The following is a 21,992-nucleotide window of genomic DNA, read 5'->3' on the forward strand; positions in this document are numbered from 1 at the left end:
CCTACATCTTTTGAAGAACGTTTCGGGAGTTTCTAATACCTCGTTGTTGCAAAATAAATCTAACATTCCAGGATTTCATATACTACATCAGTTGGAACTGTTGTCACTAGATACTTACTTATATACTTATAGATCATTTTCAACAATAACATCTTCATCCGTGATGTTCCCATTTTCATTAGCAAATAACTGGCATATATCTGCGAGTTATAAATATCCTATATACTATGTAGTTATACATATATATTTATATGTATATATTTTATAAATTTTCAAAATATCCTGCAGCTTCTTTTAATGAGATATATCTTTTGGGCATGGTTACATACAGCTGAGCATAACAAGACTATCTACGATTGCCGATCTCGGTTTGATTAGTCTGCGGTTCACAAAAACATTTATTTTTAAGAATGCAAGAATAAAAAGTACTCGCCCAATATAAATATGAACAATTCACCCCAGAAAGCACATTCCTCTGTGCCATATTACCCAGAATTCACCCCTATACAAATGTCGAATGATAACACCCTGGGGCTCCAACGGGAAAATCGAAGCAGCACACTGCATATTAGATATCTCTAGAATCCCGCTCTCTTGAAAGGCCAATGTTCTATAAATGGAACATGCATATTTGAACGTCCATAGCTTGTTCACGTATAACAGTAGAAACAAAATAATTGATTTAGTTCAATATATCAAGTGGTAGAAACGTACAAAATAATTTTCAATTTACTTCAAAATTTGAATTTTGGCAAATTTTAATCAAAATGGGGAAAAATGCCCAAAGGATGTCGAATTTCAAAATTCTGTCAAAAAAATGTTTATATCAACCTGAAGTTTCAAAATTTATTTCAAAAAATACTTTGAACTCTTCTCTATACCATAAACAACCGGAAATGTTTGAAAATCGTTTTCATTTGATATTTTTGTAAATAAAAACTATGTTACATTTATGGAACATTGGCCTTTAAACAGTTAATGCTGAATTAAATTTTAGAGATTAAGTGAAAAAAAAATAGGCGATATGAAAATATGTATTCTTAATGATTAAAAAGATTTGCTTTAATAAGCAGTCAGTTGATTTTAATAAAAAAAATTGATTTTTTTAAAATAATCTGCTGGAAACATTTCTTCTAAGCAAGCAATTCGTATGGGCAATACATTCAAACTTTGTTAACACAGAACTGAATAAATTATTTCTTTGATGTACCACTTCTCTCTTTCGGCTATACTTTTTGGATCAATACGGTTGGAGAGTTTGCAAAGATATCTTCATGTGTGATGATACTTGACCATAAGCAACACCACACTAGAAATGTCTGATACTAATATTAATATAGTATTGCTATAAGTCACTGGATATCACGAACAAGACAACCGCAGACGTGCCAACTTTTGGAATCCAGAAATACAGAGATTCTCCAGAGGGTGGTAAATCCCCCCCCCCCGACACTCAAACTCAATCGAGAAAAAAAATTCACTAAAATTTTTTTTTAAAATCAATTAAGAAAAAGTTCCATCCCCCCCCCCCCCCAAGCAGAATATAATCCCATGTCAGTCTTTCTATGCAGAATAGAGAAATCACATCCACACTGTTCACAAAACATGCTTCCTTTCGTGAATGCTATCCGTAATTGATAATCTTGGGTACATAAACTCTTAAAAGCTTTATATAGCTTAAAGTTTTATATTTTCTTTCCGAAACGACACATTTAATCGGAGGAAACAATTTAAAAACTTCAAAATACAAAGCTGCAGACAAAACGTGTTTACCACACGGCTGTTAATGGAATACAATAACGATTATACAGGAATTTCGGCAATCAAGGTCATGCCCCTGATAAATGATTGCCAATAAACGCTACGCGAACAAAGTCACCTCTTTTTTTAGTTGCCTAAATGCGGTCACAAAGACTTTTTTTACGGCTGCTCTATGGAAATGATCACGGGTGTTTTCCCTAATGACGGCGGCAGTCATTGACGTCACGACAACGTAAAAGCTCGCGTAGTCTAATTTTCTCTTAAAATCCGAAGAGTTGGCAGGTCTACAACAGCCTTTGATAACGGATTTCAAAAATTTGATATGCACTAACGAAAATGAATTCAATTAGAAAAACCTATTTCTTTATTGCAAAATAAAGAAAAAATATATAACTTTAAACAAAAGGCCCATGATACTGCAGAAAAAATCTGTAAATATAAATTTGAGTCAAAAATAATAAAAAAAAAAAAAATGTAAGGAAAGATAAACAAATTCAAGATTTTTTTTTTATGGTCCCCAGATGAAAATGAGGGGGAAAGACATTCAATTTCTTCACACAATATATTATTGTGACCTTGTATATTTTCCCCATATATGTAGCATAAACACAGAAGCGATGAAAAGAAGGCTCATCACCAATACAGGCACTGGACCCCTAAGAAGAGTGAAAAAAACACATTAGTTCATATTTGAATTTTTCGAGAATTTTTTATCTTAGATTTCAAATGATAAATATGGTCAAACCAGGGTTGGGTTTTTGACTTCAAAAACCAAACCTAAATGAATGCTTTTGAATAACGTTTTGAACACAATAGGTATATAACATGATACAAAACTTGCTTTTCTGCATATTACGATGTTTTATTTTTAAACAATTCAACTGGGGCTCCTTTTGCACTTTCCAGGGACTCTGAGCCACTCGAGGCAAACAAAAAAAACCAATAAAATTTGAAAAAAATGATTTTAAATATTTAAAATAGTAAAAATAAATCAGTAACTTTGATGAATAATTAAAAAATAGGCCTACGGGGCTCCTCCAGTCAAAAAAGGTCGAGAACCACTGGTGTAGAACATATAATTTTATGATTTATTTTATTTTATCTAAATTTTTTTTTCTTTCAAGCCGAGCACAACTCAGGCCTATCGCCATGGGCAATTTATCTAAGCTACTGATAACCTGTGTTCAATTTGGTAAGCAAAATAGAGCTGTTTATTCAAAATATGTGTGATAAAGGACATCAGTGTTAGGTTTTTGGCCTCAAACTATCTCTGTATTAAAAGTTTAAACTTATTGCGAAATACTTTTTTAACCAGATAGATAAGTTAAATAACAAAACGCTTACTTTTAAGTAGATTAAAGTGCTTTATGTTTTGAATTATAATTACTGAGTATCAGGGTTTAAGCTAGTGTCACATTTTTTGCAAAATGCGAACAAAAATCTTAGAATGTGAAAGACGTAGTAGCCACTTTTGCAAAAAAGCATACAGGAGGTACGAAACAAGTAGACATCCAACCATCAATCATTAGCATTGCAGCATTTTGCTAAGGCTTTCCTCCTCATTTTCACTAAAGGAATTTATCTAGCTTAAACCCTGCCGAGTATAGAATATCTATTTAAATATAAATTTTGTGATCTGCCCCAAATTTTATTTCAAATAAAAATTCTGGCGTGCGCACGCACGCACACACACACGTCTGTTAATACAGATATTAAACTCATTTATTCTCACCTAAAAATAGCTTAGGTTGGTTGTTTAAAATTCAGAGTTTTAAAGAGTATTTTCAATCAAAGCAGAGCAGACAGGACTTTATACCTAAAGCATTCTTTTGCACATTCATATATAGCTTCAATTGGAAAACCAACCATTGCATTATATAAATGCTAATAAATATACCATATCATAGACAAACGTGGTTATTCTTGTACTAAGAATAAGCTACAGGAGTTTCTCAAGCATAATATACAATCAAAACATTGACAAACTAAAAGGACATTTCAGCCCTACAACTTAGTATTTTGATTACTAGATATATATTCTAATGTTATGCACAATAACGGCATTGTTTTAAACAAGGTTTAAGCTACGGTCACATTTTTTGCAAAATGCGAAAGAAAATCGTAGAATGAGAAAGAAGTAGTAGCCACTTTCACAAAAATTCATACAGGAGGTACGAAACAAGTAGACATCCAACCATCAATCATTACATTAGCATTGTAGTATTTTGCTAAAGCTTTTCCTCTCATTTTCACTTTTTTGCGAAAGGAATTTTTTATCCAGCTTAAACCCTGGTTTAACCGTTTAAAGGCCGAACTATGAACAAAGTCACTTTTTGTTTTGAAATTTGTAATGTGGGATCTTTTTGCATGAATATACATAGATCAACTTTGAAATTTGAAGAAAATTTTTTTTTTTATTTGTTTTTCACGATGTTCTATAAATGGAACATAGGCACTTGGGGAGAGGTGAAAGGGGAAAGTGGTATCGCCTATATTCTCATGATTATTTATTTCTGGAGTACAGTTATCATACAAATTTTTTTATTTTCTACTATAAATTCAAATTCGTAACACATACTGGCTTTTGTAACATAAAAATGTGAGTGCAGAAAATTCAAATTTTTTTCTAATGTCAGTGATGAAAGAAAGAAAACATATTTGATAGACCCATTTGTCATATTGGTAGCATTTGTACACATTTTTGGCAAACCGCATACCGTCTTCGCATCACAGACACAATATAATGGCCATCAAATGACCCGACATTTTTTTTCACTTGACAACATGGACCTGGATAAATAATTAACCCCTCCTTCGTTCGTACAATGTTCATTATCATTTCTCTTCGGAATTTCAATGCGAAACACGATCCCCTTCTCGCAACTCTGAATGAACTATCCAATGTGCTATAATGGTCATATGGCAAATCTTTTCCAATCGAATCCAGAGCCGAGATTTCGATCAGATTCTAAAAAGAACTTTTTTTTTATCCCATGCAATAATTTTTTTCAGATTGCTCAAAACTGTTTTGCCTTTTCTTGAAACTTGAGTGTTACACTTATGTTTTGGTCCTTTTTTTCTGCCCTACATCTTTTGAATAACACGTTTTAGGAGTTTTCTAACACCCCATCCTCGTTGTTGAAAAATTACCTATCATTTCACATACATCAGTTGCAACTGTTGATGCTAGATCATTTTCAACAATATCATCTTCATTCATGATGTTCATTTTCATTAGCACGTAATTGGCATATATCTACATCCTCTAATTTGGAATCTGAAAGAGTTTCTAAATATCCTACAGCTTCTTCTAATGAGAGATTTCTTTTTGATATGGTTACACTCAGCTGAACACAACAAGGCTATCTAGGATTGTTGAAATTTTTGGTTTGATTAATCTGCAGTTTGCAAAAACATACATTTCTAAGAATGCTAGAATAAAAAAAGTACTCATCCCAATATAAACAATCTACCCCAGAGAGCACATTCCTCTGCGTCATATTACCCAGAATTAGCCCCTATAACCATGTCAAATGATGACAACACCCTGAGGTTCGAACGGGAAAATTGAAGCAGCGCATTATACATTTGATATCCCTAGAATCCCGCTCTCTTGAAAGGCCAATGATCCATAAATGGAACACGAATTTTTGAATGCGCGTAGCTCTTTAACATTTAACAGTACAAAGAAACTAATTGATTTACTTTGATTGATATATTAAGTGGTAGAAACACACAAAATAATTTTCAATTTACTTCAAAATTGAAATTTTGGCAAATTTTAATCGAAATAGGGAAAAAAATGCCCAGAAAATGTCAAATTTCAAAATACTGTCAAAAATGTTTATATCAACCTAAAGTTTCTGAATTTATTTCAAAAAATACTTTGAACTCTCCTCGATATACGATAAAAAATCGGAAATGTTTGAATCAATTTTTATTGGACATTTTTGTAAATAAAAACTATGTTCCATTTATGGAACATTGGCCTTTAAATGGTTAAGTATCAGTGATTACCTAGGTAATTTTTTTTAATAACTAAAATTAGCTTTAGTGTAAGAGTTTTCTAAACACTGATCTGTCATAAAAAGAGCACAGCAGATGTTTATACATATATAGAAGCAGTTGGAAGGTCAAGAATCATCTTGAATTGAGAATAATATCAAATAGTTCCATAGTTTTTCCTTCAGCTTTTATGCTATGCTTTATTCAAATTGTATATTTTACCAGAAAAAAAAATTATATATATATTGTCCAAAATAATTCTGTAGAGAGTTGAAAAATATTTTACAATCATATCAAGTATGTATTCTTTGTATAACATATCCACTTAGAACATTACAAGCAATTAACATGCATATTTCCAATGGGAATTTTAAAAATGGAAAATCAATATTTGAGGTTTTTGACGTGAGTTTGAACCATAGTTTCCCAGCCTTTTTTGTCTCATCGCTCTCTTCTTCACAAATTTTTTTCTCCCATCGCCCCCCAATGCAATCTAACCCATAGGATCCTATGCTAAACCCGTAGCCTCTACCACCCCCTTTGAACATTTCCTCGCCCTCCCCAGGGGGCATTAACGCCCACGTTGGGAATCACTGGTTTAAACTATCAAAAACTGCCAACTCTGGGTCAAACCATGGCTCAACAATTTGGAGAGAGAGAGAGATGAATTCAAAAGTTAATTCAAGGAAAGCATAAAATTGGAGGCCAAGCTGATCTGTTGTACACATGTATGTGAGAAGTCAATAAAATTTAATATGATTTTAAGCTTAAGAATTTACCTTATTTATTGGGATACGAGTTGCATGGGTATATTTGAACATAGTTTGGGAAATTTATGAGAAGAGTAACCGATTTCATAATAGTAAGTGGTACAAATACATCAATTCCCCTAAACCTGACACGCACAGTAAATCAAACTATTTTACAAGATCCATAAAACAGGAAATATCACAACTTCTTTATTCACTTACACTAAAACATAACATTACTGGGCAGTGTCACAACAGGTCACCAACGGTTAGTATTATGTCTATTAGATGATATACGTGATTAATCCTTTTAGTGGTTTTTCAACATTTCCCTTATCTGTCTTATAGCTGCCATAGAATAAACCTGCCAAATCATTAAACCTTCTAGAAATTGCCACCTGTTTCCAAAAAGAGTATTTTTCCCCTGATCTCGTGTAGTAGCATAGGATCATGTTTAAAGTTCCTGCTGAAAGTTTTTTATACACCAAGGGTATAATGTTACATTAAGGTATAGGGAACATGTTTAAGGTATATGGGGAAAAATAATTGGTGTAAATTTTTAGTTTCACCATGACCCAAGGTAAAATTTTTACTGTTTAAGATGTTTATTGTTGTTGTGGCAAATAAATAGAACATTACAAATATTTTGTACAAAACATTTTCCACACTAGTGATCAGAAATTTACACAAATTTAATCTACATTTATTGTATATAATGTAGCATGGTGAAAAATTTATATTTCGTTTCAGTTAGTGATCATGGTCTAAAGAATCACCATCAGATACATCTACAGTACGTATTTATGTATTTTTCTTCATCCTCTTTACATTTCTATACATGAGTTGTAAGTCAGTAATAACTGGAAGAAAACAGTTTTCTTTTTTCCACAACCATACAATTCTGGTGGAGGCAGAGCTAGCATCAATTCGATATCATTGGCCCAAACTAAAGCTTGATTATGAGCTCTAAGTGTGTGCTGTTTAAGAGCAGCTTGAATTGGAAGTAGACTTTCTGATTCAGCTTGCAGTCTTGTAAATATATGTCAACAAAGATTTTTAACGTTATTTGTTTAGGTGATTTGTGTAACTAGCACAGAAATTCTTCTAGAGCTCTGAAATGTGTGTCCAATAAATGTTTTCACTTTTCTAGTGCCACAAATGCTTTAATGTAATTACCACAAATTACACATGGTTCAACCTTTAGGTAAGGTTGATAGCTTTTCCATTAAACTTGCCTGCTAAGTCACAGATAGTGAAACTGAAAACCAGGAAGTGCACCAACCAATTCTGCTCCAAGACGATCATATATTGGCTTGAGAGCAACAATTTGTTTTATAGTTCCAATCCCAGTTATTACATGAGATTTCGTTCCCACAAAAGTGGATAGTCTTAATGCTATTATGTGTGCGTAAAGACAACATATACACCATATATCCCAATGGCATCAATGTGTGAGATTAGATTAAACTGTTGTTTCCAAATATATATATATATACACACACACACACACACACACACAAATCATCTTTTCTACTCCTTTATAATAATTTAGTACTTCCATTCAGAGGTCTTGCATTAGGCTCACTTTTGTTTTAGTGTTAAAAAGAAAATCAGAGAGTTCTGTTCGAATTAGTGTTGAATCTGTGCAAATGAATGCCGTTATCTGTTCTCTTTCCTCAGTGTTGATTGCAAGTAACCGTTTCCAATTAGATATCCATTGTGTAATGATCAAAAACTACATGAACGGCATCATACTTTTCAGCTACACTTAAAATTTAGCAAGTATTTTTGTGCAAGATCTTTACATGTCTGATCGTTGCCACTTATTTGCTGAACCAAAATCATGGCATCTATAAAATTATAGCTTTTCAGTATTATGATCATGCAACTACAATTTGTTTGTCGTATATCAGTAATTAATGGCTGATACTTGAATTCTCATTTTTGCCACTACCTGCATATGTACAGGCAGAGGCCACAACTTTAGCCTTTGATCCAGGGCAGATCAACAATGTTCAAAGAAATAAATGCATAGTGAGAGGAAGTTTTCTTCATTCTTCTTACCTATCTGTATTCTGCTTGGCTGATGTTGAACTTTCATTAAATACTTTAAGATCAAAATTTTTCTACTTGCTATGGACACATCAAAATTCTAAAGCATAAATGGCATGTTAGCAGTTTGTTTTATGGTTGCATGAATACATCAAACAGTGAAGGGTTGCCACTACTACTTCACCAAACACCAACTCTGGCCATATCGCTATATTGCAATTTACTGCCATTAGTGAGATGGGCTGGAAGCAAAGGCACTGTCTATCGGTGATCACCTCGAGTTCATTAGGGAAAATATCTTATCGATATCCTCCCTTGGGTTCGAACTCGGGACCCTGACAACAACCTTCACGATGGTAGATGAGCATCTTGCCACTCAGGCACGAAGGGTTACCACTGACACAATGGTAACAAATTTTTAAGATGAATTTTACCATAATTCATTTCCACAGATATTAAATTAAATTTTAAATATAGACTAGCAACAGTTAAATAAGTGTTCTTATCTTTCTAAAATCCTGTCACTTGTTGGACTAGCCAGGTGTTGGGCTGATGAAAGAGTTAGCTGCACATACCCCGGGGGTCATGAATTGTAACAAATGAAAAAGAAGTAGGAGAGCTTCTCAATTAATCCCACTGTCTATCCATACTTAGATAAGACAACCATAATCTTTTTTTACGGGCAGTGGATTACGTTGTTTTTGGTGATATATGGTTTTATATTGTGTTACTGACTTTTGGTTATATTTGACATCCGTATTCTTTCTGGGCATAATTCTTTCAACCACCTTGTTGGGCAAATTTGCCTATTGTGGTATTTGTACAGTATTGGATGAGCATGTACTTCTGAGTAACCTTAAAGCAAATTCCAGATTTTTGCTCCGAGTTAAAACTTAGTAATTCTTTATCTGCATTACAATTGCCTTTTGGATTATTTTGTTCTGATATTTATGAACATTCCAATTGTGAAAATTGATTTTTGGCTAAAAGCAATGGCTTCTCTAAAACTTTTTGCACTGTGTTTCATATTCTTTAGGACAATTTGACCAACTTACCAAACAATTAAAATTCTCAATTTGCTCAATTCCACGACTCATTACACTGATCTTTTTGCTGATTGCAAGGTTTATTCAACAATATGTCCAGACATTAAGAAGCGATGCAAATTTCTATCAAATAAACAGCCATAAGCAGGAGTGCAAGCGCCTCTCATCCATTTTGGAGCAGCGAAATTCATTTTTGAAACAGAAATTTTGAAAATGGAATAGAACTAAAAACTATATCTGCAATATAAGATGTAATTTTTCTGTGAAATGCCAAAAGTTTTGCCAAAAATGGTTGGAACAAATAATTCTAAATAAATTTCCTTCACACATCAAAGTCCATTTAAATTTTTCCTGAAGTATTTTATCTGTCACTACTAAAACGTGCATTACTGAAATGACGAAAAAAAATTATTAGACTTTTCAAATTAAGCGCCATGAATGCTGAAAATCTAGGCTGCAAGAATTTCTGCTGCTTGAACATCAAAATCTTATTCATCCTGATATAGCAAAAAAATGTGTGCAGAATATAATAATGATTTCCATGAAAAAAAGTTAGCTTCTCATAGAATTTAAAGAAATGATTAAATTTAAAAGCAAAATGCAAAAAAGAGAAAAATATAAATACCTTATTTTCTTAAACAATTTCCAAACATAATAGCATGTTAATAGATTAAAAATGTTTTTTTTCCCTGTTGTTTTCTTTCAATATTGTTACAATACAATGTCTCAATACAATTTCTTACAATATTGTACAATACCTGTTACAATATTTTCTATATGAATCACGAGTCGCTTTCAGAAGTTCAGCATCTTAACCAGTCGACTGTCCAATTAATTTCTCCAAGCGTTACCCGCAGTGCCCACTTTTATTTGAAGATACACATGCTTTTTCCCTTTTTTCTTGGAAGTTTGAAATATTAAAATATTTTTATAGCATGTTTTTTACAGCTCGAATGTGTCGAGACGTAATATGACACCTCAAAAGTGTGTGTGTGTGTGTGTGGGGGGGGGGGGGGTCATAGTGTCCTGTGACTAAAAGAAATGCTGTTGATGGATTTATGTGGAACCATAGTAGTTGAACCTTTGCTAAAAGATATATGAATAATAAAACAGATGCATCTACGCAAGGGAATCGGAAATCAAAAAAAAAAAGCGATAGGGATGCAGCTTTGGAAAACATGACAAAGATAATAGTAATAATAATTTCAGACCTTGAAATATAATTGTTCAACTCCATCTAGTGATGAGGTAATAAAGTAGAAGGATGGCTGTACAGATGGCAGCACATGTATGCCAAATTATTTTCTCATATCTATGTGAAAAAGACCGAAAAGTCAACGTGTCTGCAAATGCCGTCGTAGGCACCAACATTACGTATAGCAGCGATGCCAAATGCCATCGTACCCACTTGACTGGTTAATGAAATTTTTTTTTTTGAATTTTTCATGCCCTTGAACATAAGAGATTTTGTGTCTTATTCCATTAAAGTATTGGGTGGACAGATTTTTCACTCTTCTAACAGACTTTTGTTAACAGTGAACTCTTTCACTGTCTAAGTTACTATGTGCTAAAAATAAAAAAGCCTTCACCAAAACTGGAAAGATTTTGAATTTTGGGCTGCTGCTTTCAAAGTTACAAAGTTTGAATGTCTGCCAAATATCAAACTACCTATTCTCTGAACTGATTTCACTTGTAACTCTTTGCATTACAGTGCAACCCATTCATCACACATAATTGATAGTTCTGTTGGTGATGCAATGTTAAACAACATCCCAGCAATACGTGAGGGAGTAATGTACCATCCCAGCAATGCACGAGAGGGAGCACAAAAAACAAGAGAAGGTGTGAACATTTCATTCTCTCTAACATGTTTTGAAAAAATATGACATTTATATATAATAGGTATCTCACAGAAGCTATGTAAAATGAGCATACTCCTAGTACAAACTTCTTCCTTTGACTATTGTTAAAACATGCCCCTCCCTCCCCCACCAACGCAGGGACGGACCATGCAGCCATATTGGGCGCCACTCTAGGAGGGGTGCCAAATGGAGTTGAAAGGGTGAAAAAAGCTTTGTCGATCAAAAACAAACGTGGTCAGTAGCGCCAAAAATAGGTTATGCATGGGTAGAGATTTTTTTCCTCGAGCTGGCTCTGTTCGCCAAATCCGGAACTTCGCGATGTGAAATTGTCACAATCGGCAACCGCAGACGATAACCACACGACCGCATAGTAGCTAGATGACAAAACTACGGATATTTTAGCTGGAATTTTTACAGATCCCGTTTTATCCCAACGGTCTTCAAAAAATTTCGTTAAACAAGTTAACCAATCCCCCTTTTCAATTCTTCGCAAAGGCGCGTGTGCATCTTGTGAAAAATAAAGTGAATTTACGCCGTAGATATGCTGTCTTTGAACGCAGGTTGGTAGCCGCAGAATTTACGTTTATTTTCAGTATATAACCCAACCCGCCGGAGAAAAAATCGGAACCGCTCTCTGAAATCGGAAAATTCGGTATATTCATTCAGGGGACTTTGCCCCCGGGTTATACCAATAACAGTACAGGATTTTGCACTTCAAAGTAGGAGAACTACTTTCCAAGGTCACGAGATAACGCGATTGTGGTAGATAGTGGAAAGTGAAAAAAAATTGAAGTTCCCCCCCCCCCATCTTTTTTACTTGTCTCGGAATGAATGCGTCCTGTGAACAAAATTTTCACAAGCTTCTTTTTCCTAAATTCCGGGTATTTGACGCACTACAGTGCATTAGCGGTACCTCCGCAAACAACGAACAAGAATTGGCGCAAATGCGCAGGGATTCCGCACCATGTAGCCAGAGAACCGTTTTGGTGCAGCTCTTGCACCCCTGCATAATAAAAGGTAAAAAAATTTAATTTTTCTGTGTTCATCCTTTGTTAAAAGTACTTCAGAATAATGCTCACATGGAGCATGTGCAAGGATAAGTGATCCATTCTTGGTCTAATTCTAAAGAGACAGAAAAGAAACTGCTGTTCTTGAGAATTTTTTTTGCCGTTATAATAAAAACTTGATTTGTAACTTGATGGAAACAAATCTCTTTTGTATCTTCAACATAAGCAACAGACAATCACTTGTATAGCAAGGATTCTCATAATGGACTTTATAAATGTATATAGGTCTCCAAAAGTTCTAGAAATGAGTATACGCAAAAATATAAAATACAGGATGTCATTGATTTATTTACAGAACAAAAATGTACAATAATCCAAGCAGCAATTCAGATACAGCAATATGATACACTAATATAAAGAAAGCTTGCCTGAAGTTTGCTTCTTTCTCCCACACTTTGTTTGGTAAGCGCCCCTTATATTCAGAGAAACATCTCGAACCATGCAGAATCCTGTTTCTCTTCAGCAACCTTCAGCTCATAAGCAACCTTCCTCATGTTATCAAATTTGCCAAGTTTGTCGTCAACTTGGCACAATTTATAGGAAAATATGTATTTTGGCCCTAATTATCAGTCTCAGGTTATACAAACACAATTTACAGAAATTTCTATAAGCATATTAAACTTGGCATGCATATCAACATTTTAGTGAAAATTGAGAAAAAAAAATTAAGTGCGTTAAATTTAATGAGTCCGACATCTAATATCAATTATTGCTACAGTTTTTGTCACTATTATAAAATTAAAGGTCAACTGTAAACCAACTTCTAATCTCTGAACATTTTGCAAGAGAACATGATGTCGCATTCACCACTCAGCACGCTGAAATGCGGATCAGTTTAAATGTGTTTCAGTTTCAACATGGAAATCTGTATACTCGAAACAGTACCAAGTGAAACTTGGTTCAGTTGTCGAGTATTTCATATTAGCTTGGCGGGAGTAGACGATGCTGATAGGATGAAAGATGAATATGGTTTTTGTCTTCTAATAAAATAGAAAACTCGACTGCAGGATTCTTTTTTATGTTTCAGCAATTTTAGTTTTCTAGAAGTAAATTAATAATATATAGTTCCCTTTACCCCCTTTTTTTAAATGGAAATTCCACTTCTCTCTCATTCAGGTTCCTTTTTCTCCCACCCTGATATATTGATAATGATGGCTTTTCATTTGGCTACACAATTGCTAATTCAGATTAGATTGCAATAATTTATACTGCACGTGTTGTATTTTCCTGCATTTAATCCACAAATGTGAATTTCACTAGTTTGAAAAAAAAAAATGTATCCACATATACAAATTTCTTTAATCATAAATGAAATCAAAGAAAAAAAAAAGGTCATTTGTCATGTTTTCGTAAAAAAAATTTCAAATTTTCTTCCATTTATACACTATCTACCAATAAGTATTTGGACACCTATGCAAATGACGATATCTGCGGTCCTGAGATACGTCACATCCTCCGCCGGTATATATCGTGTAGGAAACAACATCGGCATTAGTCGCATGCAAGATGCCGCGCAGTTCGGAGCTCTCTGATTTCGAGAAAGGTATAATTATTGGGTATCACAAAAATGACCGATTCTTAAGGGACATATCTAGCTAGTTGAAGTACCCAAAATCGACAGTGGCCTATGTGATTAAGACGTGGAAGGTGAGCTGTGATTGTCAGAATTTGCCCCGAGTCGGCAGACCAACGAAACTGGGAGATAGAGACCGACGGGTGCTGTCCAGAGAAATTCGGAAGAACCGCACCCAACCGATAGCCCTCATCCGGGAGTATTGTTTCAATGAATACCATCCGTAAGGAAGCACATCTGATTGGTTTTCATGGTCGTGCTGCTGCCCATAAGCCTTTGATCACAAAGTCCAACCGCATTGCTCGGCTAATGTGGTGCAAAGCACATCGAAATTGGACCGCAGATCAGTGGAAACGGGTTCTTTGGAGCGACGAATCAAGGTTCACCCTCTACCGTTCGGATGGCAGGGTCTGGGTCTGGCGTCTGCCAGGAGAACGTCTCCTGCCAGAATGCATTGTGCCAACAGTCAAGTTTGGCCCAGGTGAAATTATGGTCTGGGGGTGTTTCTCCTGGTATGGACTGGGACCCTTGGTCCCTATTCATGGTAAGCTCAACGCCGATGCCTACTGCACTATTTTGGATGACAATGTGCTTCCTACGTTGTGGCAGTTTTACGGGTTGGACCCCTGTTACTTCCAGGACGACAATGCCAGCTGTCATACTGCGAGGTTAACCAAGGCTTGGTATGGTGCCAATGGGGTTCATCGAATGGACTGGCCTGCCCAGAGCCCAGACCTGAACCCTATCGAGAACCTCTGAGAAGAGTTGGATCGCCGAATTAAGGGGTGCCCTACCCATCCAAAATCGGTGAAGGAACTGACATGTCTTCTCCAAGCCGAGTGGATATACCACTAGCTGTCACACAAGGACGGACTTACGGAAAGTATGCCCCGGAGGGTTCATGCTGTAATTGCCTCTCGTGGAGGCTCTACCAACTATTGATTTTGAATAAAGTTAGTTTTTCTTTTCTATCACAGGTGTCCAAATACTTATTGATAGATAGTGTATATACGAAATTTATATTTTCAAAACTATTTATCAATAAAAATTGTTATTTGAATATTTCCCAAATTTATCTGAATTTTTTTTTCTAATTATGATTGTTTTGTACCTGAAATCACAATATTGTAAATATTAATAAGGTAAAAACAATATAATTAAAAGTTATATTAAAGTAATTACTAAACATTGATAGTTATATTTGCTATTAGTATCCAATTAAGTTAATATCTGAGACACTTACTTTTTGTTTACAACTGATCTTTTGTGTTGAAACGAATTTGCATGCAACACACAAACACAGTAAACATTACATCATTTAAGATACTATTGTTCTTATGCAATCCTACACACAAGATGCTCCCCCCCCCCCATATGTGTAAAATACTACACCCAAAGGTTTTCTTTTTGAGTACAAAAACTTATCAAGAAAAGTATGAAAGTACAAAAACTGTTTCATTATATGTGCGCTAGTTTTTTTTTGAAAAAACTTACATGAGAAGTTAAATTCAGTTGAAAAAAGTTAAAATTACAAGCACATTGAAGCAGTGAGAGAAATTTAAAAAAAAAATTGTAAACAGTTTCAAATCTATAACAGTCAGCATTAGTATATGGAAAAAAATTAATTTTGGATTATGCATAACTTTTGGCTGTATTGCATTTGAATCATTTCCATGGATTTCTCATAGGGATACTAATAGCCTTTAATTAACTAATAAAAAAACTGACACATATTGATATAGATTCAACGACATCATTATTCATCAACAAATTCATTCCGCTATCTTGTTTCTACTAGCAGGCTTAATAATTGAATTTGAAATAGTTTTTTAAAATATGTTCACATGATAATCAAAATAATAGAGAATTTTTTGCTTTCGAAATTTACACTGTAATTTGAATATAAGCAATAACCACGACACAAACTTAAAATTCAAAATAAAAAGGCCAAAATTTTCCTCTTAAGAAATAACGACAAATCAATTATAAAAATTAATTTATTCATATTTACATGTATTTCAGATTGTGTTATACATACCATTAATTTTTTTAGCAAACACAGTGAATAAATATTTAGATGTTCTTTCATGATCGAGTCAGCTCATTTCTATCTTCAATGGCCACATTCCATTATGGACATCTGCTTTCGCCCTTCTTTTGCTTCCAAATATTTATTTCATCTGAAAAATTAAACATGAGGGAAAATATTTTTTTTCTAAAAGAATTAATCAAATTTCACTCATAAGAGTTATGCAGATTCCACTTTGCTTGAATTCACAACATGAATAAAGCACATGTAATCAGCAATACATGGTATGAGTTAAGTAATGATATTTATTACTCAAATATAGTTGATTCCCCTTGTAATGAACTCTAGGGATTGAAGAGATCACTTCATTATAAAAGAATTTCCAAGTTTACGCATTTCAACATTCGTTAAAAAAAATTTCATTGCAGTGGAATTTTATACTAAAGAAAAAAAAACTTATTTATGCTCTAGATCAGTGGTTCTCAACCTTTTTTTGTCCATGGCCCCCTTTCACCCATTTCTCATTCCTGTGGGCCCCCTTGCGAACATGAATAATTTTCTACTTCCCCTTCCTTCTCCTCTCCCCCCCATTAGAAGATAGTTATTCAAAAATTGTCTGAATTGTCTGAAGTATAAACATGTTTGAATTGAATTTAATTAATTTTTAATTTATGAAAATAATGAAAAGGCAAAACAAACATAATAGAATACAGTAAAAATAGAATAAATCCCTTGGGGTCACAAAGGGTCTGTATCATCGTAATGTTACTTTTTGTGAAGTTTATTGTTTTGTGTTTTTCTCAGTTTGATTTGTATGTTTTATGTGTTGTGTCACACAGTCCAATTAAAAAAAAAAATTTAATCAATGTAAACTCTGCGCTTGAAGACGGCACAATGTCATCAAGTTACTGTACTGGACGAAATTTGTATTATTTCCCAATTAGTTTTTTTGTATGTAAATGGTTATGGTTTCATTGAAAAATGTCAGTTGTAGCTTCCAAAATACGCATTCCTATAATGACAAAAATCGCAAAAAGTGGTAGCAAGCAGTTTTATTAATTTTATTCTTTTCATGCGAATAAAAGTAGTGATGAGGGAGTAGCCACACAAATGAATCACAATTGAAAAGTTCAACCTTTCACATCGTTTTCAACAATAATACATGTATCAAGGATATATAGGTTCATGTTGTAGCCCTACTATGAATTTAAAAAAATGAACTAAAATACGTGTGAAATTTTGTGAAATATTTGTTTGAACCATTCATTCCAGAGAAATCATGTAAGCAGTGACAAAACTGTTCGTGTGAACATAATAATGGTTCATTAACAGGATTTCAAGCCCATCAGAAAATATAAATAATCAGATTTTCAAATAAGAAAATTATCAGTTTGTTGACTTCAATTTCGATACGGTGAAAATCTGATATTTCGTTGGATGTGTGTGACAAGCTACCTTCAAGTAGCTTTTTGGTTCATAATATGGCAGCTCTCTCGCAGGCGGATGAAGCAACGTGCGAGCTGGCTTAAACACAGGGCAATATTTCACATAACAGTCCGTATTATATTTAATATACAGGGCGCATAGGTAACGGGGCATATGACATTTTACTGGCGAACCATTGGTCCTAGAAGTATACTTCCAGTTGGAAAAAGTACCCAAATAATGTTTAGTATTCAGATATTTGATTCATGTTGCCAGGGGTTACATAGTTATTGAAATAAAAATGTTAACTCTTTATGCGGACACCCTGTGCCCCAAAACCCAATGTGAAAGTTGTTTCCCGGTCTCCAACAAAAAAATTCAACATTTGTAACTGCAATATTCTCTGGGATATTCGAAGAAAGGTGGAAAAAAAAAACCAGCATTAAATACGGGGAAATCATTTTATCCGTTGCTGTTTTTCCCCAAATTTCCTCAATTTTTCGAATTCGCATATCTCGGTGAATATTGCACTTAGAAACGTGAAACTAATTTAGTTGGCATCGGGAGAGACAGAGCAACAACATTTTAATTGGGTTCTTTGGCACACGGGGACGGTATAAAAAGTTTTTTTTACTTTATAACTATACAGCCCCTTACAACATGAATGACATATCTAAGTTAGACACGTGATTTGGATACTTTTTCTAGTTGGGTATGTCTCTAAGACTAACGGCCCCACCAGTAAAGTGCGGCCCTGTTACTCATGAGCCTGCATATACACGTAAAAAAATAGTTTGGGGCGAAATAAAGTCGACTCTCGTTTTAACGAATACTGTTATAACGGGAAAAATATCATTTTAACGAAAACTTTTCTAATCCCCGGGTAAGTTTACATAGGAACGATATAAAAATCTGGAATTCCTTTGCAACGAAATTTCGTTATTACGAACTGATTTCTCCGGTATCTTGGAGTTCATTATAATGGGGTTTGACTGTATTCCCCCCCCCCAAAAAAAACTGACATTTTTACACTAAAGTAATTGAACTTCGGCAATTTGATCTGAAAACAGTCCTTTTTATAATGATTATGTCCTTTTTACTTTTATAAATTTAGGAAGGAAACAAAAGGAAGCAAAGGTGGAGAGAAAAAAAGAAAAATGACCAAGAGGGGCTCGGTTGTGCGTAAATGCCTCAAAATTCCACTTGTGCGCAAGGGGATTCGCGCCTCACTCTCAGTTTTATGACAAAATTTGACATTTATGAGACGTTTGACTACGGTCATGATTAATCTCTATATATAGCTTTCAATATTAAAATATTTCATTTATACGAAGAACAATTTCAATTATTTGACATTTTCATTCGAACTCCAAATCTTTGGCATTTAGACATCATTTCCAACTATCAAATCCGAGCAGTTTTTGCAGATTGTGAAAACGTGTTGCTGAATTGGTTTTTCATGCATATTATCAACACTAAAAACCATAAATTTTAGGTTGACATCTACAAAGAGACGCATTGAGCGGGTTATGGACATTTCAAAGGGAAGACTTAAGTGAGAATTTATTGCACTTTTTTCTGAAATCAGCAGATGCAGTGAGTCTCTAATAAACAGATTTAAATTGCTCTAAATGTAGTGATACACCTTTTTAGAATTTTTTTTCTATTGTCCACAACATTGTCCTTGCAGGATAGGAAAATTGCATTGAAATTATTTGGGATGTTGCAGGCCAGTAGTAGGCGCCTATCGACATTTCGTACTGATGAATGTCTGATCAACTTGTAAAAATTGAGATTATATATATTATATCTCAACAAGGCTATATGACCACAGTGTCAAGGGACGCTGTTTAGAGCGCACGGACGCTAGTTCATCTTCGGATGGAATCAAGAACTTTCGGAAGATTATGATGTAGATTTTACAGTTGATTTTTTTTCCTCCGTATATTATGATCCGTCCATTGATGAACATTGATTATGTGTGAATTTATATGTGCAATCTATATGTAATATTTTTATTTATTATCCTGAAGATATCTAATAAATTTCCAGACATACCCATCCTCCGGGAACGCTTCTATATCTCAATGAGATGGGAAACGGGGTGTGTTTGGTCTTCAAAGGTCAAAGGCCAGTAGTAGGCCAGCAGCAGGCTTAAGTAGTAGGTCAGTTAATTAATAGGAAGCATTGCAGTATCGATTTAAAAAATTTAAAGGTGTAGTGTCAATCTTAGAGGAAGTCTCAATACATTATCTTCTTGGATTGCATATAGACACCAAAAAGCAAACCAAATGACGTTAAGACCGTCTTAAATATGTTTAAAATTACGTTTTTCCTGTTAAATTGAAAGGAATGGCATATGAACACTTGCGATTGAAACAACAGTAATTTTATGCAATTGCAGTTTCTTGAGTTATACAGCAATGTAGTTTTAAAAAATTAAATTTCGCCGGTATTTTCCTCATGTATGATTTGGTCTCTTAGAGTTCGTTATAACTGAATTTGACTTTATTTGTTTTCAGCAGAGGCAACGAATTGGCATCCCCTCAAAATTCATAAAAAAATACCCCAGAGCAATCATTCTTTATAAATATATTCCCATTAGACCACTGTTGAAGATAGCTTTGTGCTAAACTAAATGGCTATCCGTCTGTAATTGCATGAAAACGATGGGTTTTTTATAAGCTTTCATTTTTCACTCATCGACTTCTTGGATTGCATTTACTACCAGCACTCGAAAGAATGTCAATAAATGGTCAACAAATCTTTGTCTGCTTTCTTTATGGCAGCCCTCTTTGAATGAAGAGTCTTCGAACACACAATTTTCTGTCTTTACAGTTACTCCATTTTGCTTAAACCTCTTCTATAGTTTGTGTCAGGGCCTACTGTCACCCCCAAGTCGTAAAACCACCGAGATTACATGAACTTATTTTATTTTCTTCCTCATGTTAATGTTACTTGAATAGGGGAAAATTTGCGAAAGATATGTTATATATATGCTATTCTATGCATTTTGTTTGCAATTAAATTTTTTTAGTCAGAGTGACTAAAAAAGTTTAATTTCATAAAATTCTTCATGGCCCCCGTATCAGTAGCCGTGGCTCCCCTTTTGCGAGATTTTCATCCGTGGCCCCCCTGGAATAGCCTGGGGCCATATGGCCCCCGGTTGAGAACCACTGCTCTAGATCAATGGTTCTCAACCTTTTTTAGCTTATGGCCCACTTTGAACCACATTTTCTTCTCGTGGCCCCCCTCGTCTTACTTAGGGCCCCCCCCCCCCATGAAGGAACGAAACACTTTATACTTACTGAATTTAGTTTAGTCCAAACTAAATCTATAATGAACAAAAATTTTATAGATAAGATCAATTTAAGTGAGGGGAAGGAGAGATTGCCACCTTTCTTAAGGGACAAATTATATGGGAATAATAGGTATGTGCAAAATGCTGGACGATCCAACGAACCTACACTATAAATCACCTCTACCGACACATCAGTATGGGTCTGCACCTTACCGTAGGCTGAAGTTCAGTGAACTTCCTTCTTTTTAGGGTTACATGCATGGCTGTCTCACTATAATGATTCCCCGGACAAAATTATATTCTGGGGCACCCCTTTACGTAATCGAAACAGCTTACATATTTACACTAAAAAATTATTGTACCATATGTGACTATGAAGGGCCTCCACATGAGCATCCCAAGCCATGCCCACATAGGTTTAGATGGCTCCTGCTTCATGGACAGCTTTGCTGGATTCTGAAAGTTTAGTCACACTTCCCCCCCCCCCAACATATTTCACTTGAAAATTTGCATATAATTTATAATTGTGTTATAATTTCTTCATATCTCTCTGCGGGCCCCTTTCATCACTTGTCATGACTCCAACTTTCATCTGATTTTCACTCGTGGCCATCTTAGAATATCCCAGGACCGCAAGGGGGCCCCAGGTTGAGAAACACTGCTCTAGATCATAGTTTCCCCACCTTTTTTGTCCCATTGCCTCCTTCAGAAATTTTTTTCTCCCAAAGCAATCTAACCCACAGAATCCTATGCTATACGTGAAGCTTTTACTGCTCCCCTGGAACATTCCATCGCCCCCGTTGGGAATCACTGCTCTAGGTAATAAAAGGAGTGAAGTTAAATTTCAAAAATAACTCAAAGCAATTAGACATTAAATTATTTTTTTGGACGAGTTCTACCTACTTGATATATTTGAGTGCAAATAAACCATAATTTCTTTCCCCCATACATGTTGTGGAAGCGCAGGAAACAACAAATTTCTCTTAAGTATACACATGCGAATGCTTGAAGAATTTCTAAAAGCCCATGCAAATTAGTCTTTTCTTATATGAGTGGTTTACTACTTTATCGCATACCAATTCTGGTCATATATCGTCACACAGCAATTTCCAACAAGTGGAG

General features: G+C 34.6%; 1 protein-coding gene across 2 annotated transcripts in view; it reads right to left on the reverse strand.

The window, feature by feature from the left end:
- Positions 1 to 2,102: 2,102 nt before the first annotated feature.
- Sec61beta (Sec61 translocon subunit beta) overlaps positions 2,103 to 21,992 on the reverse strand; it is an 81,188-nt gene continuing 61,298 nt past the window's right edge. Inside the window, exon 4 of one of the 2 annotated variants that reach the window (XM_089249216.1) lies at positions 2,103 to 2,417. In XM_089249216.1, coding sequence (XP_089105342.1) covers positions 2,327 to 2,417 — 91 coding nt within the window. In that variant the 3' untranslated portion in view covers positions 2,103 to 2,326. Of the gene's footprint in view, positions 2,418 to 16,096; positions 16,296 to 21,992 lie in introns of those variants that run through there. The other variant, XM_089249217.1, reaches the window with a different exon arrangement.

Source organism: Pholcus phalangioides, unplaced genomic scaffold, assembly GCF_987345545.1.
Source record: "Pholcus phalangioides strain wild (caught in Gottingen) unplaced genomic scaffold, Ppha-v1.0 ptg000022l_1, whole genome shotgun sequence".
NCBI lineage: Eukaryota > Metazoa > Arthropoda > Arachnida > Araneae > Pholcidae > Pholcus > Pholcus phalangioides.